Below are 23,354 nucleotides of genomic sequence, written 5' to 3' on the forward strand. Positions count from 1 at the left end.
CTGCACTTGGGAGGGAACAATCTCAAGCATTGTTACAGGCTGGGAACTGACTGGCTAAGTAGCAGTGCATCAGAAAAGGACCTGTGGATTACAGTAGATGAGATGCTGGATATGATCCAACAGTGTGCCCTTGTAGCCAAGAAGGCTAATGGCATATTGGAGTGCATTAGGAGGGGCATTTCCAGCAGATCTAGAGAAGTCATTATTGCCCTGTATTTAGCACTGGTGAGGCCACATCTGGAGTATTGGCTCCAGTTGTGGGACCCCCTAGTATAGAAAGTATGTAGATGTATTGGAGCAGGTCCAGCAGAGGGCAATGACCTATAAGGTACGGCTGAGTTATCTGGGCTTGTTTAATCAGCAGAAGAGAAGAGTGGGAGGTGATTTGATAGCAGCTTTCAAGTTCCCGAAGGGAGGTTCTAATGAGGATGGAGAGAGGCTTTGCTGAGTAGTGACAGATGGCAGAACAAGAAGCAATGGTCTCAAGTTACAGAGAGGGAAGTGTAGTTTGGATATTAGTAAAAACTATTTCACCAGGAGAGTAGTGAACCACTCGAATGCATTACCTGGGGAGGTGGTGGAATCTCCATTCCTAGATGTGTTTAAGTCCCAGTTTGACAAAGTCCTGGCGGGGATGGTTTAGTTACCGCTGCTTTGGGTAGGGGTCTGGACTCCATCACCTCCTGAGGTCCCTTTCAGTCCAAGGATTTTATCATTCTCTGGTTCATTTGGGGTGACTAAAACCAAAGAAGATTGCTAGATTGTGGGACATTTTCATGGTGCAGAAAATATGTTCTCCAGCCACCTGTAGAGTTAATACATAATACCGCTGAGGAATATCTGTATAAAGGTACAAGTCCTACAATTTACTAGTCTGTTTTAGTAACCTGTAAATTTTGTCGGCACCTGGCTTAGTACAATGTGTTTCTAGATGCAATATATGATGTGTGTGTACACACCTGTCAGAAATATTTGTAGGTAATTCAGCGAAGTGCAACAAAACTCTTTAAGAAGCTCAAGGTATTGATGTATGAGGAGGGTTTAGAAATAGAAAACTTTTGGTCCAAAAATGTTTCAACAAAACAGTTCCCATTTTTAAGAGAATATGTGAAATATATCCCATGGAACAGGATGGCTTTGAACCAGAGAATGTTGGTTAAGAACATGAGTGACCAGACTGTGTCATGGTCCATCTCACTCAGCGTCCTGTGTCCAAGAGCAACCAAAACAGAACAGGGCAATGTTGGAACAATCCATCTCTAGTTTTCCATTCCAGGCTTCTGGCAAATAAGTGGTTGCCCCAAACACAGTGTTGTGTCCCTGGTCATCCTGGTTAATAGCCATAGCTGGACCTACCCTCCATGAACATATCTTGTTGTTTGTTTTTAACCCAGCCCTACTCTGGTAAGGCTTGTTATCTAGAAGGAATGAATGGATCTCTTTCAGTGTGGATTGGTCTTCAGAACAGCTGTAGTGTCAGCTAGCCATGACATTGGGCAAGCAAATCAGAGGCAAGATTGTGAATGGTGCAGGGCTTCCAAACCACAGATCCTGAGTTGATCAATGGGTGGCTGAGAGTACTGTCTGCTTTAGCTCACGTGAGGGTGTGTGTGGTGCTAAATCAGTTGCAGCTCCCTTGTCATTGCCAGGCTGCATGAGGGAGCTGTTGCTATTAAAATATTGTAAGTGTGGGTTCTAGTGAATTGTTTGAGGGAGAAGATACAGGGATGAGGCCCTTCAGCTGCGAGAAGTCCCCACTGATGGCATGTGAAATCTGGCTTAACAGCCACCTCTGCGGGTCTCAAATGTCTGTTTATATGGCAATCTGTGATTTGATCTAGAATGTGTAAATGTTTCCAAGCTTGTTTAGACCCGGGTATGTCAGACAGTAGCATGGGCTGGCCCTGCTCAGCAAAGATCTTGGGTACCTACTTGAGCAGTTATTACGTAAGCTTGATTAAACCTGGCTTTGCATGTCTTCGTGTTTAGCAGTCACAGCTCCCAATTGCAGGGTAGACATACCGTGAGAAAGCAGAATGAAGCCACTTCATGGGAGGCTGGAGTCAGTGATCTGAAAGGCCCTTGTTAAAGCATTCCAAATACCCTGTAACTACCATTTCAATATCCATCCCTAGAGCAGGAATGATGTGATTAGAGGGGCTCTTAGTGGAGTCTTCTTTTTGAGAGTCTAAGCGCAGTTTCTGCGACCACGTTCAGTCTCATGTTATCTCAGGGGGAGTCATTAAGAGTGGTGGAGTCTAACTGTTGTGCTTGCAATTATCAGCTCCGCAGGGTTTCTTCATCTCAAAGGAAGCCCCAGAACGTGGGGAGAGAACATAAGAACATAAGAATGGCCATACTGGGTCAAACCAAAGGTCCATCCAGCCCAGTATCCTGTCTGCCGACAGTGGCCAATCCCAGGTGCCCCAAAGAAGGAGAACAGAAGACAATGATCAAGTGATTTATCTCCTGCCATCCATCTCCTGCCCTTGTACTGAAGGCCAGGGCACCATACTTTACCCCTGGCTAATAGCCATTTATGGACCTAACCTGCAAAAATGTATCAAGCTCTTTTTTATACCCTAATAGAGTCCTGGCCTTCACAGCCTCCTCCTGCAAGGAGTTCCACAGGTTGACTGTGCGCTGTGTGAAGAAAAATTTCCTTTTATTAGTTTTGAACCTACTACCCATCAATTTCATTTGGTGTCCCCTAGTTCTTGTATTATGGGAAAAGGTAAATAATTTTTCTATATTCACTTTCTCCACACCATTCATGATTTTATATACCTCTATCATGTCGCCCCTCAATCACCTCTTTTCCAGACTGAAAAGTCCCAGCCTCTCTAGCCTCTCCCCATATGGGACCTGTTCCAAACCCCTAATCATCTTAGTCGCCCTTTTCTGAACCTTTTCTAATGCCAATATATCTTTTTGAGGTGAGGAGACCACATCTGCATGCAGTACTCAAGATGTGGGTGTACCATAGTTTTATATAGGGGAAGTATGATATCGTTTGTCTTATTATCTATCCCTTTTTTATTAATTCCTAACATCCTATTTGCTTTACTAACTGCCACTGCACACTGCGTGGATGTCTTCAGAGAACTATCCACTATAACTCCAAGATCCTTTCCTGATCTGTTGTAGCTAAATTTGACCCCGTCATGTTGTATGTGTAATTTGGGTTATTTTTTCCAATGTGCATTACCTTACACTTACCCACATTAAATTTCATTTGCCATTTTGCTGCCCAATCACTCAGTTTGCTGAGATCTTTTTGTAGTTCTTCACAATCCCTTTTGGTTTTGACTGTCCTGAATAACTTGGTGTCATCTGCAAACTTTGCCACCTCACTGCTTACCTCATTTTCTAGATCATTGATGAACAAGTTGAACAGGATCGGTCCCAGGACTGACCCCTGGGAAACACCACTAGTTACCCACCTCCATTGTGAAAATTTACCATTTATTCCAACCCTTTGTTTTCTGTCTTTTAACCAATTCCCGATCCATGAAAGGATCTTTCCTCCTATCCCATGACCGCCTAATTTACATAAAAGCCTTTGGTGTGGGACCGTGTCAAAGGCTTTCTGGAAATCTAGGTATATTATGTCCACTGGATGCCCCTTGTCCGCATGTTTATTAACCCCTTCAAAGAATTCTAATAGATTAGTTAGACACGACTTCCCTCTGCAGAAACCATGCTGACTTTTGCCCAACAATTCATGCTTTTCTACGCGCCTTGCAATTTTATTCTTTACTATTGTTTCTACTAATTTGCCTGGTACTGATGTTAGACTTATCGGTCTATAATTGCCAGGGTCTCCTCTAGAGCCTTTTTTAAATATTGGCGTTATATTGGCCGTCTTCCAGTCATTGGGTACGGAAGCGGATTTAAAGGATAGGTTACAAACCACTGTTAATAACTCCGCAATTTCACATTTGAGTTCTTTCAGAACCCTTGGGTGAATACCGTCTGGTCCTGGAGACTTGTTACTATTCAGCTTATCAATTAACTCCAAAACCTCCTCTAATGTCACTTCAATCTGGGAGAGTTCCTCAGATTTGTCACCTAAAAAGGCTGGCTCAGATTTAGGAACCTCTGTAACATCCTCAGCCGTGAAGACTGAAGCAAAGAAATCATTTAATCGCTCCGCAATGGCACTGTCTTCCTTGATCGCTCCTTTTGTATCTTTATCGTCCAAGGGCCCCACTGCAATTTCCTTCTCTGTTTCTGCCATTGTGCTCACCTAGCCCCCATTCATATGAGTGCAATTGTGAGCAAGACCTGGTTGCTTGTAATCATTTGTTTTGCCTGCTGCTTTCATGCATTGATCTGCTTTATTTTTAAACACTGGCACACTGGAGGCACATAATAACTATATGCAATAAGTGTAATATCACGTAACCATTCATCCCAAGGACTGCTCAGAATTAGGTAGGGCCCAGTGAGAAAGCAGATGTAACAACTCCTCTTGGTCTGTAAACTGGTTTTATATTTTGAGATAGTCAAGGCTAGTTTTGGAAAGCCTGTGTCAGCTTATGTTTCTATGCAGGCTGCTGAGATTCAGCATGGCAACTGAAGGTGTAGCCCCTAGGTACATCCCTCCATTCACAGAGTATAAAGCTTCAAGTTACCAAAATGACAAGCAGCCCTGTAGTGAAGGGTGTGTGTGTATGTGTGTGTGGGTGTGGATGTGGGTGTTGGGGTTTTATTTCCAGAACGGAAAGAAAAAGTTAAAGTCGCTGTCTTGCCCTCTCCCATACAAAGGGAGAACTCAGAGCATGACAGATGCTCAGGTTTACAATTCTCAAGGTTAACTTCTTGAGAACCAGTGACTGCAACTCCTTTCTGATAAACCTAAGTAACAGACAACTGGTGCACTGGGACTATGTCCATCATCTAGACCAGCATCGCCTCACGGTTTCCTCGTGTTCCATCCCATGCCTGTGTCCAAATATTATCATCGATTCAGAGATTTTAAGGCCAGAAGGGTTCACTGTGATCTGACCACTGTTTACCACAAGCCAGAGAACAAACTCATGGCTACCTCAAGGATACCTCAAAAGGAAGGATACCTCAAAAGAGAAGCAGAAAACCTCTCTGTGAATGCACAAGAGCAGTCAGTCCTAAAGCCTTAATTAAGTTAGCAACAAAACTGAGTAACAGAACTGCTCCCTGAACAGCAGAGCACGTCGTATTGACTGCCTGCAGAAACCTGGCTGGAAGAGAACATAGGAACAGACACAATGAGGTCACCAAGTGTCTGCTTTGGAGCCCCTGTGGCCAGTGTGTTTTTAAAAGAACCAGGCAGAATTAAAACTACAGACTCAAGAGAAGGAAGAAGCTGAGATTTTATGGGAGCTGGCAATTGTCACTGACCCAAAATTTGAGGCCCACAGGTTGGACTTAGTTGCTGTAGGAAAAAAAGGCAAATGACCTGGTTAATTGGTAGTGCCATGCCTGCAGACAGAAACTTAGAAAGGGAGGTGATAAGGAATTGAAGAATTCTGCCAGGACATGGATCTATTTTGGAAAAGTGAACAAAGACAAGCCAGGTATTTATTGGAGCACCTTGTGAGATCCCTCTGGACATGAATAAGCAACTTAGGAATACATTAGGAGTGCAAGACAACATAATCAGCAACCTCCAACAGACAGCACTCCTAGGCACTGTGAGAATTTAAAGAAATTTGAGGGATAACTCACACCTTTGAGCACTTAATATGCAGGAATTCTACAGGAGGTTTAACTAAACTCTGGAATAGGCAAAAATTTTCCAAAACAGTGTGTCCACACACAATAAAGCGTATTTTCTGGAATAGCTTATTTTGGAATAAGGCTGCTGTGTAGACATACCCTTTGGCTATGCCCAGGTTAGAGTGATTAGTCAACAGAAGTTTTTGTCAGAAGATACTTTGCGACTAAACTTCTGTCGACAGATCGCAATTGAAAAAGAAATCCATTCTGTCAGCAGAGAGAAGCTTGACTACCTGGCCACTCTTTCAGCAAAGTGGCCAACAGAGGGGCCCTCCGAAAGTCCAGACCAGCTTTTCGTAAATAGGTCTCTGACAACAGAGGCGTTCTTCCTGATGAGCAGGGTACTGCTGTTGACAAAAGTGCTGTGTTCTGTCAACTTATTGTTGACAGAACGCCCTGGGGAATGGACACTCTGGGTTTTGTCAAGAAACCCCTCTACTCTGGACATAGCCTTTGACAGGAGTACAGCGTGGTATGGTCATGCAATTTTTGGGCACATTGCATCATGCAAGTGGGGAAGGGGCAATGGTCATCTATTTGGTCCTGGTGGTACTTTCCCGAACTCTGCTTTCAGCTCTAAGCACGGAGAAACTGGAGGCAGCTCAGCAAAGGGAATCAGACGTAATGAGGAAAGAGAGGGAGATGTGGAAGGAAAGCTTAAAATTGCCAAGTAGGCTTAGCCTGGCTGAGCAGCAAGATGAGCCTGCATAACCGCTTGCGGGAGCCTGGGAGGGAGGGATGGTGGGATAATGGGCTGTGTGCCTGCAGCCTGTGATGGCACCCACTTCATCACATGGTGCAGAAGTCCAGGCAAGTGGCAGGTACAGCAGATGGGGTGGGGGTCTCAGAACAGGGGGCTGGGAAGTGGGGGATCATTACCAGGGCCACCGGGGCTGTTATGCAGGTTCATCTTGTTGCTCAGCCAGGCTAAGCCTACTTGGCAATTTTAAGCTTTCCTTCCACATCTGCACGTCAGAAGGGAGGGTGGGGCAAGCCTGACTTTCATGCCCTTGGTAGGAGGCAGAAGGGCAACGAAGGCAAAGGCACTGCCCCAACAGCTATAGCTGGCCAAGACTTTGCTACCACCGGGAGAAGCTGCAGGCCTGGGAGGCAGCAGGAGGCTGGGAACTGCCCCCAGAGTGCTGCCCCACCCTCAGAGGCTGCAAGCCCACAGCCCATCATCCCTGCCTGCCAGGAGGAGTCACTGGAAGGGGAGCATAGCCCTGCTCCCTCAGGAGGAGCAGCTGGCAGGGAAGTGCCACTCTGCCCCCTGAGAGGAGCTGCCACTGGAGCAGCATCATCCTCACTGCCATAGGTGGCCCTGGTAATGGTCCCCCACTTCCCAGCCCCCTGTCTTGAGACCCCACCCTATCTGCTGCACCTTCCACTTGCCTGCACTTCTGCACCCTGTGATGAAGTGGGGATTGTGAGGGGTTTATTCCCCTTGCTATGTTTGTGTTTCCTACTGTCCTGTAGTAACTCTAAGTGTGTGCCTCAGTTTCCCTAGACATGGCATCAATGCATAGTTGGTGATGGGCATTTTGGTGTGATGATTTCAGACGTGTGCACAATGACCCTCCATGCTCTTTGTAACCTAGGCTTGATGTTCTTGTTGCTCTTCTCTGGGGAAACAGGACAAAGGCAGGAGGGACCTGTCTGGTTTGAATTGGAACTGGGCGTCTGGGGGAGGGAAGCAGTCTTGACTGGCTGGAGAGGGAGGAAGGAGGGCCAGGGCCCTGGCTTGGGAACCCCTTCTGGTTCCCCTCTCCTCAAGATGGATTGTACTGACAGCTTCTATTCCTGGGCTGACAAGTCTGCTCTAAGCTGTGCGCCCGTTGACTCATAATCCTTCTGTTCCGCTTGCTGAATGAGAGACACGTCTAACTGTGGAGGGGGTGCAGGGCCTGGTGACTCCCACACTCTGTGACACCCCCAGCCCCTGCCTTGAGCATTCCACTTTGAGCCCCCTCAACGCTCTGCCCTAAACAGCCCATCTCCTGCCCCCCTCACCCTGAACCTTCATTCCAGCCTTCATTTTCCTTCATTTTTCAAAAATTCTATCTTTGAAAAAGGTGTGTACCTGTTTCATTTATTTTCAAAATTATTACCTCAGTTGAAGAGCTGAGCAATGTCGAGTACATCGGGTGGTTTAATTATACTTAGTGTAGTCTGGAGTATCTTTTCAGTCACCTTCCCTTCCTTCCTGCAAGAATTTTTTCAGTCAGAATTACAAAAGAACGACCACACTGGGTCAGACCAAATGTCCACACAGCCCAGTATCCTGTCTTCTGACCAATGCCAGGTGCCCCGGAAGGAAAGGACAGAATGGGTAATCAAATGATCCATCCACTGCCACCCATTTCCAGCTTCTGACAAACAGGGACACCCTCCAAACCCATCCTGACTGATAGCCATTGATGGGCCTCTCCTCTAGTTGCGTTTTGAACCCTCTTGTTTTCTTGACCTTCACAAGATTCTCTGACAAGGAGTTCCCTTGGCCTTTAATGACCTGATCACAGGGTATATTTTCCATGGGGCCCCGGCCTTGTTCAGTTCATGTGATGGGCACACCAAGTTGTAGAGGCAGCTGCAAACCCAGCCTTCCGAACTTTCAGGGGCTTTATTTTGCAGCTTTGTCTCCCCTTGTGGTGGCATCTCTGATACATGTGGCAGTAACAGGCTTTGACAGGAGGAAGGGAGCAGGGAAACACTCTCTGCCTCACCCTGCTCCCAGCCAGAGCCTCTCCTCACAGCAGCGGCTGTTCAGCAGTGGGGAAGCTGCAGACCGTACACTGCTGAAGCCAGAGGTGTAGACATGGGAGGTGGTGTTTAAGGTCATGGAGAAAGCCATGTGGGGTTTATACTCTAGAGGTCAGACATGCCTCTGGTGTACCCTCCAATGCAATTCCTCACTGCATACACTGCCATGCTGGCTAAGCTGGGCTCTACGCAGCCATGAGGGTGGACATACTGTATGTGATATTCTGGTCGCGTACTTTGGGCAGGGTGGGGGAAAGGTTCATGTAATGAGGGAACAGCAACGAAGGGTCCTGTGGCACCTTATAGACTAACAGAAAAATTTTGAGCATGAGCTTCCGTGAGCACAGACTCACTTCATCAGATGCTGGTCATGGAAATCTGCAGGGCCAGGTATAAATAAGCCAGAGCAAGGCTGGGGATAACAAGGTTAGCTCAGTCAGGAAGGGTGAGGCTTACTACCAGCAGTTGATCTGGAGGTTGTGAACACCAAGGGAGGGGAAGCTGCTTTTGTATGTAGCCAGCCATTCGCAGTCTTTGTTTAAGCCAGAGCTGAGGGCGTCGAATTTGCAGATGAATTGTAGCTCAGCAATTTCTCTTTGGAATCTGGTCCTGAAATTTCTTTGCTGTAGGATAGCTACTTTTAAGTCTGCTACTGTGTGGCCCGGGAGATTGAAGTGCTCTCCTATGGGTTTTTGTATATTACCATTTCTGATGTCTGATTTGTGTGCATTTATTCTTTTATGTAGAGACTGTCCAGTTTGTCCGATGTATATAGCAGAGGGACATTGCTGGCACATGATGGCATAAATTATATTGGTAGATGTGCAGCTGAATGAACCCGCGATGGTGTGGCTGATCCGGTTAGGTCCTGTAATGCTGTTGCTGGTGTAGATATGTGGGCAGAGCTGGCAACGAGGTTTGTTGTATGGATGGGTCCCTGAGTTAGAGTGACTGTGGTCCGGTGTATAGTTGCTGGTTAGGATTTGCTTCAGGTTGGCAGGTTGTCCGTGGGCAAGGACTGGACTTCCTCCCAAGGCCTGTGAAAGTGGGGGATCATTGTCCAGGATGGGTTGTAAATCCCTGATGATGAGCTGTAGAGATTTTAGCTGAGGACTGTAGGTGATGGCTAGTAGTGTTCTGTTGGTTTCTCTCTTGGGCTTGTCCTGTAGTAAGAGGCTTCGTGGCACGTCTGGCTCTGTTGATCTGTTTTTTCACTTCCTCAGGTGGGTATTGCAGTTTCAAGAATGCTTGGTAGAGATTCTGTAGGTGTTTGTCTCTGTCGGAGGGGTTGGAGCAAATGCAGTTATATCTTAGTGCTTGGCTGTAGACAATGGACCGTGTGGTGTGTCTGGGATGGAAGCTGGAGGCATGAAGGTAGGCGTAGCGGTCAGTGGGTTTATGGTACAGGGTGGTATTGATGTGGCCATCGTGTATTAGCACCGTGGTGTCCAGGAAGTGGATCTCCTGTGTAGACTGTTCCAGGCTGAGGTTGATGTTGGGGTGAAAGTTGTTGAAGTCCCGGTGGAATTCCTCCAGAGTCTCCTTCCCACGGGTCCAGATGATGAAGATGTCATCAATGTAGCGTAAGTAGAGACAGGAGCTGCATCTACACGTGCACGCTACTTCGAAGTAGCGGCACCAACTTCGAAATAGCGCCCGTCGCGTCTACACGCGTCGGGCGCTATTTCGAAGTTAACTTCGACGTTAGGCGGCGAGACGTCAAAGTCGCTAACCTCATGAGGAGATAGGAATAGCGCCCTACTTCGACGTTCAACGTCGAAGTAGGGACCGTGTAGACGATCCGCGTCCCGCAACGTCGAAATTGCTGGGTCCTCCATGGCGGCCATCAGCTGGGGGGTTGAGAGATGCTCTCTCTCCAGCCCCTGCGGGGCTCTATGGTCACCGTGGGCAGCAGCCCTTAGCCCAGGGCTTCTGGCTGCTTCTGCGGCAGCTGGGGATCTATGCTGCAGGCACAGGGTCTGCAACCAGTTGTCAGCTCTGTGTATCTTGTGTTGTTTAGTGCAACTGTGTCTGGGAGGGGCCCTTTAAGGGAGCGGCTTGCTGTTGAGTCCGCCCTGTGACCCTGTCTGCAGCTGTGCCTGGCATCCCTATTTCGATGTGTGCTACTTTGACGTGTAGACGTTCCCTCACTGCGCCTATTTCGATGTTGGGCTGAGCAACGTCGAAGTTGAACATCGACGTTGCTGGCCCTGGAGGACGTGTAGACGTTATTCATCGAAATAGACTATTTCGATGTCGCAACATCGAAATAAGCTATTTCGATGTTGGCTGCATGTGTAGACGTAGCCAGGGTGTTACTGGACAAGAGCTAAGGAAGTGCTGTAATGAGGGAAGTAGATTTGAAACCAGATTTCTACTTGGTAAAAAATAGCTGTGGTGCCTCACAGCTCAGAAAGAGACGAGTGGTTGTCTGGGCTGTGTTCTGGCCACTCCAGGATACAGGCCAACTTTTCCCCAGTTGTAGAACCTGCCACAATGCAGCTACTGCCTGAGGGGGCGGGGAAGAAACCTGCACAGCTGGCCGCTCTGTGCTCAGAGTCTGGTGAGACTGTTGGTGTGAAAATGGCCGGCAGCTGCATCTGCAGACTTGAATCGGACTGAACCCCAAATGACCATTCTAAAGTGTGCTCAGCTAACTGCGAAGGACGGTCCTGATCCTCTCCCATGGCGTCCATCAGAAGTGTCACTGAGCTACTGACAAGTAGCACATGGTGCCTTCCTCACTCCTCTCTGAACAGCACATTTGCCAGCGTAAGAAATCCACGCCAGGCGCTTTGGGGGCGCGAGGTGTTGTAAGGGCAGAAATTATTCCAAACATGATCCTACATACAAGCACCCTTTTAACTCTGCAGCTGCGTCTACATGTGCACGCTACTTCGAAGTAGCGGCACCAACTTCGACGTTAGGCGGCGAGACGTCGAAGTCGCTAACCTCATGAGGAGATAGGAGTAGCGCCCTACTTCGACGTTCAACGTCGAAGTAGGGACCGTGTAGACGATCCGCGTCCCGCAACGTCGAAATTGCTGGGTCCTCCATGGCGGCCATCAGCTGGGGGGTTGAGAGATGCTCTCTCTCCAGCCCCTGTGGGGCTCTATGGTCACCGTGGGCAGCAGCCCTTAGCCCAGGGCTTCTGGCTGCTTCTGCGGCAGCTGGGGATCTATGCTGCAGGCACAGGGTCTGCAACCAGTTGTCAGCTCTGTGTATCTTGTGTTGTTTAGTGCAACTGTGTCTGGGAGGGGCCCTTTAAGGGAGCGGCTTGCTGTTGAGTCCGCCCTGTGACCCTGTCTGCAGCTGTGCCTGGCATCCCTATTTCGATGTGTGCTACTTTGACGTGTAGACGTTCCCTCGCTGCGCCTATTTCAATGTTGGGCTGAGCAACGTCGAAGTTGAACATCGACGTTGCCGGCCCTGGAGGACGTGTAGACGTTATTCATCGAAATAGACTATTTCGATGTTGGCTGCACGTGTAGACGTAGCCTGCATGTGACCTTGACAGCTGTAGCCCCTAGGTAGCTAACCTGCTCTCCTGCTGGTTACTGAGCATTTCTGCTTCTCTTTTTAGAGGAAACAACATTTGAAGCTGGAGTCAAAGTCCAGATCCACAGCCAGTCTGAGCCGCCCTTCGTCCAAGAGCTGGGCTTCGGCGTGGCCCCTGGATTTCAGACCTTCGTCGCCACACAAGAGCAAAGGGTGAGTCTCTAGCTTGATGTGTGGAGTGGGGACTGTCAGCTGTTTTCTAATGGTGGGTCATTTCCAAGGAGAGAAATGCAGAGTCTCTTTCCCGAAGCAGCTTCCCTAATTCTGTTTCCACTCCCCTGGCCTTCTGGGAATTGCTGAACCCATCCTAGTCTGAAGTGGAAAATGAATAGCCCAAGGTTTGGGCTCCCCTCTGTTAGGAAGCAAATGCTGTACCAGCTGGGGTGTGGCTGCTTGGTCTCTCCTCCCACTCTTCTCTCTCTGCTGCTGATTCACCCTCCATGGTGCTGCCCTGGCAGCTCCAGAGTCTCCAGGGAAATTCATCACTTATGTATTTCACCTTGGCCATGTCTACACGTGCCCCAAACTTCGAAATGGCCATGCAAATGGCCATTTCAAAGTTTACTAATGAAGCGCTGAAATGCATATTCAGTGCTTCATTAGCATGCGGGTGGCAGCGGTGCTTCAAAATTGACGCTCCTTGCCACCGCGCGTCTCGTCCAGACGGGGCTCCTTTTCGAAAGGACCCCGCCTACTTCGAAGTCCCCTTATTCCCATGAGCTGATGGGAATAAGGGGACTTCGAAGTAGGCGGGGTCCTTTCGAAAAGGAGCCCCATCTGGATGCGCCGCGCGGTGGCAAGGCGCATCAATTTCGAAGCGCCACGCAGCCCTCATGCTAATGAAGGACTGAATATGCATTTCAGTGCTTCATTAGTAAACTTCGAAATGGCCATTTGCGTGGCCATTTCGAAGTTTGGGGCATGTGTAGACGTAGCCCTTGTGTGTTTGCTCCAATGCTCATTTCAGCAGCAAATCACATCACTCTTGCATTTACACCTAAGACACCGGCACAACAAAGAAATACCTGAAGCAAGAACAGATGGGGTGGGGGTGCTGCCTGGTGAGGGGGTGTTTTTATTGGAGGTGGGGAGGAAGAGAAAGATTCTAATCAGGAAAAAATCTGTAAACCCTGAAAGTGCCCAGCCTGGGCTCTGAGTAGCTGCTGCCATTGCTGCTGGAAGACTGACAGGTACTTTATCTTTGCGACAAAGCCATTGTTGTGGGCAGAGTGCTCACTCACCCCTTGCAGCTTGAAAATCATTGAGTTACATATTTCAACCCAAACCCTCCAGTGCAAGTTGGCTGGAATTTAACCCTGGATTTCAGGCTACTCATAGGAAATCTCAGCAGTAGTTCGCGGGGTTGCAGAATTACCAGGGGAGCTTTGTGCATAATTTTTGCCTTGCTTGCTGACTCAGACGCTTGCTGTGAAACGTGAAGTGTCAGTGGGATGAAGGGGCCGCCCCTAGCACTGGGAAGACAGAGGTTTGCTTCTCTTTGGCGCCTATGCAAATCTTGAAGGCATTAGAACTAGGCTGAAAATCGCACAGAAATAGACTGGCTTCCAGAATGATGGCATTTCTGCCTGCTCAGAACCAGGGCATGTTTGAGAATGAAGGAAGCACTAGCCAATGCCTTTCCCCAGCTTCAGAGAGAACTGATTTCTTTTATCCAAACTGCTTTGCCCATCTGTAACTGTGACTGGGATAATCCTGTTCATGAAGCGATATGAAATCTGGAGTCCATTTACAGGAAGGTTGCTGTACATAGACTAAGTGGTGTAAAAGGGCATTAAAGTGAGAATAAATACACTGTGTACCCACTCTAAAGCCTGCAGTTCAATGAAGCTTTACCACAGGGGTGGCCAACCAGTTAGGGACAAAGAGACACAGATAGAGTGCAAAGATCTATCTATCTATCTGTCTATCTTAATTGCTATTAAAATGAAGTTCAAAGCCAGTCCTATAAGCCAGTTTAAAAAAAATTTAATCTGTGCAAAAAAGCTGTATCTCAGGCATTCCGTGAAAGAAAGATGAGGCAGTTTGTGGATTAGCCTGTGAAATGCTTTAGGTTGAGAGACACTGAGAGAAGAGGTGGTTGTATTGGGTGTACCTTGCCTTTCTACCTATCCAGCTGTAGATAAAAATAAGTATGTAATGCGTGGCTTAGTGCCCTCCTACTCCCCCAGAGCCTGGCATCCCCACACCCCGACCCCACTCTGACTCGATGCTGGCAACTCACCAGAACCATCACCACAGCTGCCGCTGCCCCAGAGCCACCGCCGCCAGCCCAGATCCACTACTGCTGCCACTACGTGCTTCTCCAAGCAGTGGAGTGCATGTGCAGAGCAGCAGCCAGTACTCCAAGCACATGGCTCTGAGGAGGAGCCATGTTTAATGGCTCAAAGAGCTGCAGGTCGGCCACCCCTGCTGTAATGTCAATAAGAACCAGGCCCACCAGAGTCTGTACTAGTAGTATTTATGGTAACAACCAAAGGTGAAAATCTGTGCACAGCAATTCCCATTTGTCCTGTCCTCGTCTGCCTTCAGTAGCTGCTGTTTTGTGCGGTCTGAGAGGGACAGGCAACACAAAGGAGAGGGTGTTGCATCTTCCTTCTTACAAACACAGCAACCCCCTGTGACTGGGGAAGGGAACTTGCCAGGCTGCTGGACAGCTCTGCCTGGCCCAGGGGGTGAAAACTCTGAAGTCCTGTGGCGTTCCAGAGCAGAAGACGAGAAGTGGGGAGTAATCGCCCAGATGTTCCCTGTGTGCACAACTGTGATCTTTGCACGCTTCCCCTGACAGCTGCTTGCATAGTGGGCGGTGTGTTGGGTGAACACAGGCCAAAGACTGATTTGTGCAAGGGAAGCTAGAAGCAGGGCCTTGCTCACCAGGCTCTTTGGCTGCAGTTATGTCTGTCTGTGACTTTGTGTGTGACTCATTGAAATACCAAATCCCTGACAGTGCCCACACCTGCAGGGCTGGATGTGTGACAAGCAGAGGCTTTTCTTCATTCCCTGACATGCGAAAGGTGCATCCGTGAGTTTCTCATCTGACAGGATTGTGGGAGGGAAGAGGGTTGGCAACGAGCAGATTTATTTCTAGGGTGGATGAGCTGGAGGGTGCTGGTCAATTGTCAGAGGGGCTCATTGCTCTGGGGAGAGCAGTGTGAAACCCAACCCATCAGAACAGCAGCATCACTTCTGCCTGAAGGAAATGTTGTGTTCTCAAGGGATTTTTTTTAAACAAAATTGATTAAAAATGTGACAGGAGACTTGTTTCCAAAAGAAAAGGGCCGGGCGGGGGGGAACCTAAGAGAGGCAGAGTGGAGTGACTCTGAAGCCTGGCCAGCCGGGCACCTTCTGGGGTGGTGGGAGACCCAGGATCTGGTCCCATTGCTCCAGTGACTCATTATGCACACCCAGAAGAACAGCGTCAACTGCAGAGATTGAGCATCTGCTGGAGGACCCTCTAGTCTGGTATTGAGGGCAAGTTCAAGTCCCTTCTTCACAGCAGAGGGGATGGACTGGGTGCCCCACACCCAGAGGTTGTTCAGTAACCCCTGAGAGCAATGTTAGCACAGTGGCACCTCTGTGCTTTGTCCTGGGGAATGACTGACCTGGTGTAGGCACCTGATCCATGGCTGTGAATCCCAAGCAGAGGAAGATGCCTCCCTCCGGCCCACAGTTAGGCTCTGCACCTCTTCTGGGGGGCGGTCCTTTGGCCACAGCCTGCTTCTCACTGTTTGCCATTGGCTGGTTTAGGCAGCTCCCTCTTAGCTTGGTTTAGAGATCAGCTGTGAATATGATTCAAGGTCTGGGAACCTTCCTCACAGAGGCTGTTAACATGTCTACACTGCATAATCCAGGCTCAGACGTGGGTTTCAGCCCAAGCCCCCCATCCATCCACACACAAATCAGTCTGACTCTAGTCAGCAAACCCTCAGGACTGTGGGGAGAATGAGTAATAGCCACGTCCCGCTGTGACACAGGGGGTGCGTCTACATTAGCCAGCTACTTTGAAGTTGCTGGCACAATGTCGAAATAGCACGTGTCGCGTCTACACATGCCGTGTGCTATTTCGACATTGAAATCAACGTTAGGCGGTGAGACGTCAAAATCACTATTCCCATCCGAAGATGGGACTAGCGCCCTACTTAGACGTTCAACATCAAAGTAGAGCATGTATAGATGATCCACATCCTGCTACTTTGAAATAGCTGGATCCTCCACGGCAGCCATCAGCTGAGAGGATGAGAGACGCTCTGTCCAGCCCCTGCAGGGCTCTATGGTCACAGCGTGCAGCAGCCCTTAGCCCAGGGCTTCTGGCTGCTGCTGCTGCAGCTGGGGGTCCATGCTGCGTGCACAGGGTCTGCAACTGGTTGTCGGCTCTGTGGATCTCGTGCTGTGCAGGGCAAGTGTGTCTGGGAGGGGCTCTTTAAGGGAGCGGCTTGGGGCTTTGCTGGCCCCTTATTTCGACAGGGAGCACTTGCGTGTATGGACGCTCCACATTTTCTTCTGGGGCAGCTCCTTTCAATGTTCTCCATCACTACTTCAACGTGGAACTTCGACGACACCAGCCCTGGAGGACGTGTAGACGATACACGTCAAAGTAGCCTATTTTGAAATAGGCTACTTCGACGTAGTGTGCTAGTGTAGACGTAGCAAGTCTGTCATTTTGCAGCGTGGACCAAGCCAAGCTAGAGACTGGAGTCAGAAGATCTGTGTTGTACAGTACGGACGGTAGCAAGCCTGTGAGACCTGGCTCCTGAATCTGTAAATCCCATTTACAATGCAGTGTAGATGCACATGTGTGAGTTTGGAAGCACCAGTTCCACGAGCCCACAGACTGGGTTTGCAGTTCATTGTAGACATGGCCAAGAATTAGACCTTTTTCACTTACTGAGGTAGAAGTGAGACGCTCACTTTCTAAGTTCCTCATAAGGCAGATGATTTCTGACAGTAGGCAGCTCCCTAGTCAAGCTGATAAAGGCCACACAGATCTGGTCACTGGAAGCTAAAGCTAGACAATTTCACAGTGGGGAGAGGGCATATTTCTGTAACACAGCTAAGCGTAGCTCTGGGTCTGATAGAGTCTCCGCATGAACTCTCTAACTCGGGCTGGGAGGTCTGAATCTCAGGTGGGCACTCGAACGCAAACTCAGGGTACTGCACTAGATGCAAGATGCCAGGTGATTGATTGCACTGGCGGTACATTTTCTGAGCTCACTGCCTCCCTGATGTCTGCCTCCGGTATTGTCTTTCCAAGATTAAAAATCTCCTGAAAGCTCTTTTATTCCAAGGATATTTGGTTACCACAGCACTGCAGTTTTCTACATGGATTACCTTATATTGTTTTGATTGTTTTCCAATTAGATTTCACAAGAATGGGCCACTTACTCTACTGTTTCTATCACATTGTCCAAAGCCCACAGAGGGGATTTCATTCCTGTCTTACTCTGTATATCTCTAGGCCAGCTGCTGCCTCAGTTTCTCCTCATGCAGCCTGGTTCTCCTGAGCTGCCCAGGCAGGACTTACTGCAATGCACCAGCTCTCTTTCTGGGCACAGCTTTGTGCCTCAACCATAAAACTTTGTCGAAACATCCAACCCAAAACAGGTCCTCTGCCTACCTTGGTATACAGCTCCTACAGCTTCTGTCTCCAGACTGAGAGAGTGGCACACCCATTCCTTCTGTCTCCTCTGCCTCAAGGGTCATCTCCCGCTGCAGCTCCTTCCAAAGGAGTTCTCTCCACCCTCAACAGAGAACATCTGACGACTTCCCAGTTGGGCCTGAGAAATGAGCCACGCTGGCTGGCCCATGGCCATCAAAGGGTCTGGCGACCCTGTGGCCATCCCTTCAGAGTAGCGTTGCTTGGCGTTCATTGTATAATCAGCTGGTGAGTGTGCATTCCATGACCTGCCAAGGGCACTCCACAGAGCAGAGCAGTTGGTACAGCCAGCCTCTCAAGCTGCTTGCTGGTTCAATCCCTGGCATGCTGGAAGGTGACCATCACAATTGCTTGTTTACAATAGTCCTAACATGTGCTAGTCACTTTTCCTGCCGCCAGGAAGGGATGATCCCTGCCCATAGGGTGTAAGGATGAGGGGAGATTAGAGGAAAGGAGTTTATGTGTAAATCACCTTCTCTCCTTGAGGGCAGCACACCTATACTTTTTTACTTTTTTATTATCACCAGTAGCAGGAGGCCAATGGCTCATAACACATTGCTTCCCTCTTATCCCAGCTGCGATACACACTCGCTGTAGTGGTGAATGCAATGTGACATTACTGTTAAAGCTGCATACCTGTTAGGAATTTGACATAAAGCTCTTTGCCAGAGCTGCTGTCCTCTGCCTTCCTTGTTGCCCATGTGTTCGCCCTACAATGCAATGGAACTCAAAAACTCTGAGCCAGTTCCAGAAGGCATTGACCTTCTTTGGTCACCAGTGATGTTAGGGCAACAGTTCTAGAGCTAGAGCAACCACTTCAACTCAGCTTAACTCCAGGGAACTCACCTCTAGATTTACCGCTTACAAGTGGAAATTACCACCACACTTTTCTAGAAGCCAAGGACCTGGGAACTGGCATAACCACCACAGGTGTGATACACACTTGTAGTTATTAAGGTACCAGTATGTGTTTGGCTATTCTTCTGCAATAGAATGGAGCTAACTTAAGTCACTGCATGGACTTGCACTGAAGTAAGTAAAGATGTGAATTGAAACCCACTAAGTTATTTCAGTTCTAATTTTTGGATAAGCAGACTCTGATGACGGGTGGTAGAGTTTTCTAGTTTATCAAGTGATGGGTCTTTGCCTGTCTTTGTTGTGTGAAAGCCCAGTAGGCTCTAGAAAATTAGCTGCTTGTATGCTTAAGCTACTGAGAGCTCATTTCTAGTTTGTATTACTAGTCTACTGTTTCTTTAATAGCAGGTGAGTAAAATGCTCTTTAGGGTACAGGCAACAGCCGTTGAGGTATCGAACAGCTGCTCTCTAATCAACACATGGCTTACCTGCCAGACCTTCTCCACTACCATTGTGGCATCATGTCTGCAGTTCAGACTTCTCAGGCCGTCCTACCCTACAGGGAGAAGCCGTTGTGAGCCAGCGCTGCCGCCAAGGAGTATATTGTCCACGCACTGAAGACCTGTTGCCATTGGGATTGCACCATCTAAGAGGGAGCCTCAACGCTGCCCCCTCCTGCATGCTAAGATAATGGTAGAAGGAATGACACAAACTAACTTTCCTCCCAATACACCATCCACCTCCTTCCAGCTCTCCATGCTACATCTGTACCAAAATAAACCAAGAGGCTGGGGCTTGGCAGATGGGAGAATGTTCCCTTTCCATACAGCAGGGAGTGAACCTCCCTGCTCCATGCCTGGGAGCACAGTTGGATCACCACAGCAGAGCTGTACGGTTGTAATGCTGTTCTGGAGAGGCTGTGGAGTCAAGGTGCAGTGCTGGCCACCAAACAGACTGCTGCAGCTGTAGCATGTCAGTGAAGACTCAGCCTGGGGAGACGGTCTCCTGTCAGCCTTGGCAAGCTACCTTCCTGAGGGGTGGAGCTACATTGACGTGGAATTCTTCCAGGGATCAAGTAATGTCTACACTGGGGGTTATGTCAATTTAACGGCTTCATGTAGTGGCATGGGTGTTTCACATCCCTAGATGATATAGTTACACCAATTTAATCTCCTAGTGTAGACAAGGCCATAGGTGTCTATTCCTCCAACTATTTCTTTGTCGTGCACTCTTTGCTATAGAATGTGCAAATCAGACACTACAGAGTTGGGGATGGCACAGGGAGACAGGCAGTGGAAATGGTGCATGTGTGTGTGTGTGGTGGACTGGACACATACATGTGTGAATTTGTGAGTGTGTACAGCAGGGGGAGAAAGGTCTGTACTCGTTTATTGGCATGTGCAGAGGTTTCTGTTAAAGTGACATAGTCAGGAATTTAAAACTGCTCTCAGCTGAATGAATACCAGCACTTTGGAGTAAGAAAACTGGAGTGGTTTAAAAAAAAAACCCAAAAAACTCGTACATACCTCGTTTTCCCATTTATACACTCTGATTCTTCTAGGTCCCCATTCCCATGGCATGGCAGGAGCCGAGTCACCAGACCAGCCTCCCTCTCGTTCTGTGAGGGTTTGCTTTGTGCATTTCCAAAGCCAGAAAGCCAGCTGTAAGGCAGGTGTTATCTGAAGGATTTGTGAAAGTGAAAAGTGCAGTCAAAATTATGAGGTGCACGCTGTCAGCCAAACACTGCCAGGCTCTGCTGGTGCATATGAGCCATAGAGAGACCTTAAGTGCAGAAGGGAAACTGCTCAGTTATTTTCAGTGGGCCCCTGAGTGGGAAATATACAGAGCAACACAGAAGAACACGAAGGGAAGGACTGGCCCAGTGGTTCTGGTGAGAGCCTGGCAAACATGTTCAGGACCGTGAGGTGCTCAGAGACACTGGTAATGTGGACTTAGAGCTACGATGGATTTGGCTAAATAGTGACATCAGGTAAATGAAATTTAAAAAAAAAATTGTTCGGGTGTTACCAATGCAAAGAGCTGGTGGTAATAAAGATGAAGGCAGTTTCCAATTCCCAGCAGGGTCACTTTAACACAGACCTCTGCATATGCCAATAAATGAATGCTCCGCTCCTGCTCCCACACCTCTTTCCACTGCCTGCTCCCTCCCTGCTGGAAGCTGTAGCATCTGATGCATACCTTCTCTAGCAAAGGCTTCACAGTGCAGGCACTGCTGGAGGATGAGAAGCCTAGCTGATCTTTGGCAGTGGTTAGTGTGGTTTGGATCAATGCTATCTGCAGTCTAGTATTTCTGTTTGAACATCTGACTCTTTAAAGTTAAAAAGGAGATTAACTAATGTTTGGGTCAGCTTTAGCAGAGTCTCTGAAATGCAAGCTCAGAATCTGGGGGCAGGAGGTCCTACCCAGGCAGACAGCTCATGTTATTAAACCTGGGAGCAGTCTGTTCTCCTAGATGGCCCTGCAATCCTTTATCTCTAATGAGCTGTACGTCGCACATCCCTTATGAAACTGGAATGGCTCTGAACCCTATAAGCAGGCCTGAGATGTTGGTAAGCATAGAACTGTTGGGATGGAAGGGAGTCATCAAGTCCAGCCCCCTGCCCTAAACCAGGAGCTGGATCAACTCTGAGAAAGGTTTTCCAGCCAGTTCTGAAACACCTCCAGAGACTTAACTGACATTGTCGACTCTAGCCCTCTTCTTGACTAGGACTCCCTGCTTTTCATAAGCCCATATATTTAAACCCTTCTCTGGAGCCACCCACTTTTTGCATCTGACGAAGTGGGTCCTTGCCCACCAAAACTTATGCTCCAAAATATCTGTTAGTCTATAAGGTGCCACAGGACTTCTTGTTGCTTTTGAAGATACAGACTAACTCAGCTACCCCTCTGATACCTCCAGAGACAGGGATTTCCCGACCTCCCTCGGTAGCCTGTATCAGTATATAACTATCCTTTGGTTACGATACTTTTCCTAATAGCTAACCGATATCATTCTGCTGCAGGTTCAGCCCCTTGGCTACAGTGACGCTGCAGCCCTGTGTCAAAATAAGATATTTTGAAACAGGTGTATTGAAATATCTTATTTCTAAATAACACAGCTACAAACATAGGCCATGTCTACGCTACCCTTCCCTTTCGGAAGGGGCATGTAAATTACGGCTGTTCAAAATGCAGATGAGGCTCTAGTATGACTATTCGGTGCCTCATTTGCATAATGGTGGACACCCAGCCCATTGAAAGTGCTGATTTCTAAATAAAAATAGCTGTGGAGCCGGGGTTCCTTCAAAAGGGTGCCCCGATTTCTAAAGCACCCTTCTTACCAATTTTTTCAGCACTTTTGACAGGTTGGGTAGCCACTGTTATGAAAATGAGTCACTGAATATTCATACCAGCATCTCATTTGCATTTTGAACAGCTGTAATTTATATGCCCCTTCCGAAAGGGAGGGATAATGTAGCCATGGCAATAAAGTATTTTAAAATAGCGCCAGCCATTTCGAAATAGCATTTCTGGAACATAGGCTGTGTCTATGCATGCCCCCACATTTTGGAGGGGGCATGTTAATGAGGGACTTTGGAAGATGCTAATGAGGTGCTTCCATGGATATGCAGCACCTCATTAGCATAATGATGTCTGCACGCTGTTTACAAGTGCCACTGTCGAAACGCACACCGCCTGTGTAGCTGGGGGCCTCTCAGAAGGACCCCCTGACTTTGAAAGCCCCTTCTTACCATTTGGTTTTGTGAAGAAGGGGCTATTGAAATCAGTGTCCTTTCAAAAAGGCCCCCAGCTATACGGGTGGTGTACGTTTTGAAAGTGTCACTTTCCAATCATGTGTGACCACTGTTATGCTAATGAGGTGCTGCATATTCATGGTACTGTGTCATTAGCATCTTCCAAAATCCTTCATTACCATGTCCTTTCTGAAAGGAGGGGGCAAATGTGGCCACGGCCATAGTACTGTTTGAGAAAAGTGCTACTGGAGCCCATTATGGCTTATTTCGAAATAGCGCTATTGCATGTCTTTATAGTGCCTATTTCAAAATAGCAGTTTTGAAACAGGTGTTATTCCTCCTGCACTGATGGTTGCCAGTTTTGAAATAATGCACACACCATTTCGATTTTATTTCAAAATAGCATGTGTGTAGTCTAGACACTAGCATAGGAACTTCAGAGTAACAGCTGGTATCTTGAAATAGCTCTGTAGTGTAGCTGTAGCCTTTGTGTCCTATCCTCACTGCACATGAAGAACTATCAATCACCAGCCTTTTTATAACCCTTAACATATTGGAAGGTCGTTATCTTCCATTGCCTCTGCTCTAGACTAAACATGCCCAATTATTTCAGTCTTTCCTTTTCTAAACTTCTCACCAGTTTTGTTGGTCTTCTCTAAACGCACCCTGATTGTCTTAACCTTCTTAACATGGGATGCCCAGAGTTCATGCCAGGGGACACAGTACACCTGTTCTGGAGGCTCACATTACAGCTCTTTGGTGATGGAAAGCAATATCATCAAGTCCATTGTATTGACTGGGGAAACTGAGGCATAGAGGCAGGTGATGACTTACTCAAGGAAACAAAATCACTCAGTGCCAGAGCAAGAGTGTCTTGATTCCAAGTCCAGCCTCTACACCACCTTTATTTGACGTTGAACACACAGTTGATCACGTTCCACCCCAAGAATTTGTTTGTTTACAAAGAAAGCCTCTTATTGCTTTGGCAGCAGCCC

At 48.0% G+C, this 23,354-nt stretch overlaps 1 protein-coding gene across 3 annotated transcripts in view; it reads left to right on the forward strand.

The window, feature by feature from the left end:
- ASIC2 (acid sensing ion channel subunit 2) overlaps nucleotides 1-23,354 on the forward strand; it is a 1,334,934-nt gene that overhangs the window by 1,198,931 nt on the left and 112,649 nt on the right. For all 3 annotated transcript variants that reach the window (XM_074978894.1, XM_074978893.1, XM_074978895.1), the window contains exon 3: nucleotides 12,104-12,231. In XM_074978894.1, the coding sequence (XP_074834995.1) occupies nucleotides 12,104-12,231 (128 nt within the window). The remainder of the gene's footprint in view (nucleotides 1-12,103; nucleotides 12,232-23,354) is intronic.

This window comes from Carettochelys insculpta, chromosome 28 (assembly GCF_033958435.1).
Source record: "Carettochelys insculpta isolate YL-2023 chromosome 28, ASM3395843v1, whole genome shotgun sequence".
Lineage (NCBI taxonomy): Eukaryota > Metazoa > Chordata > Testudines > Carettochelyidae > Carettochelys > Carettochelys insculpta.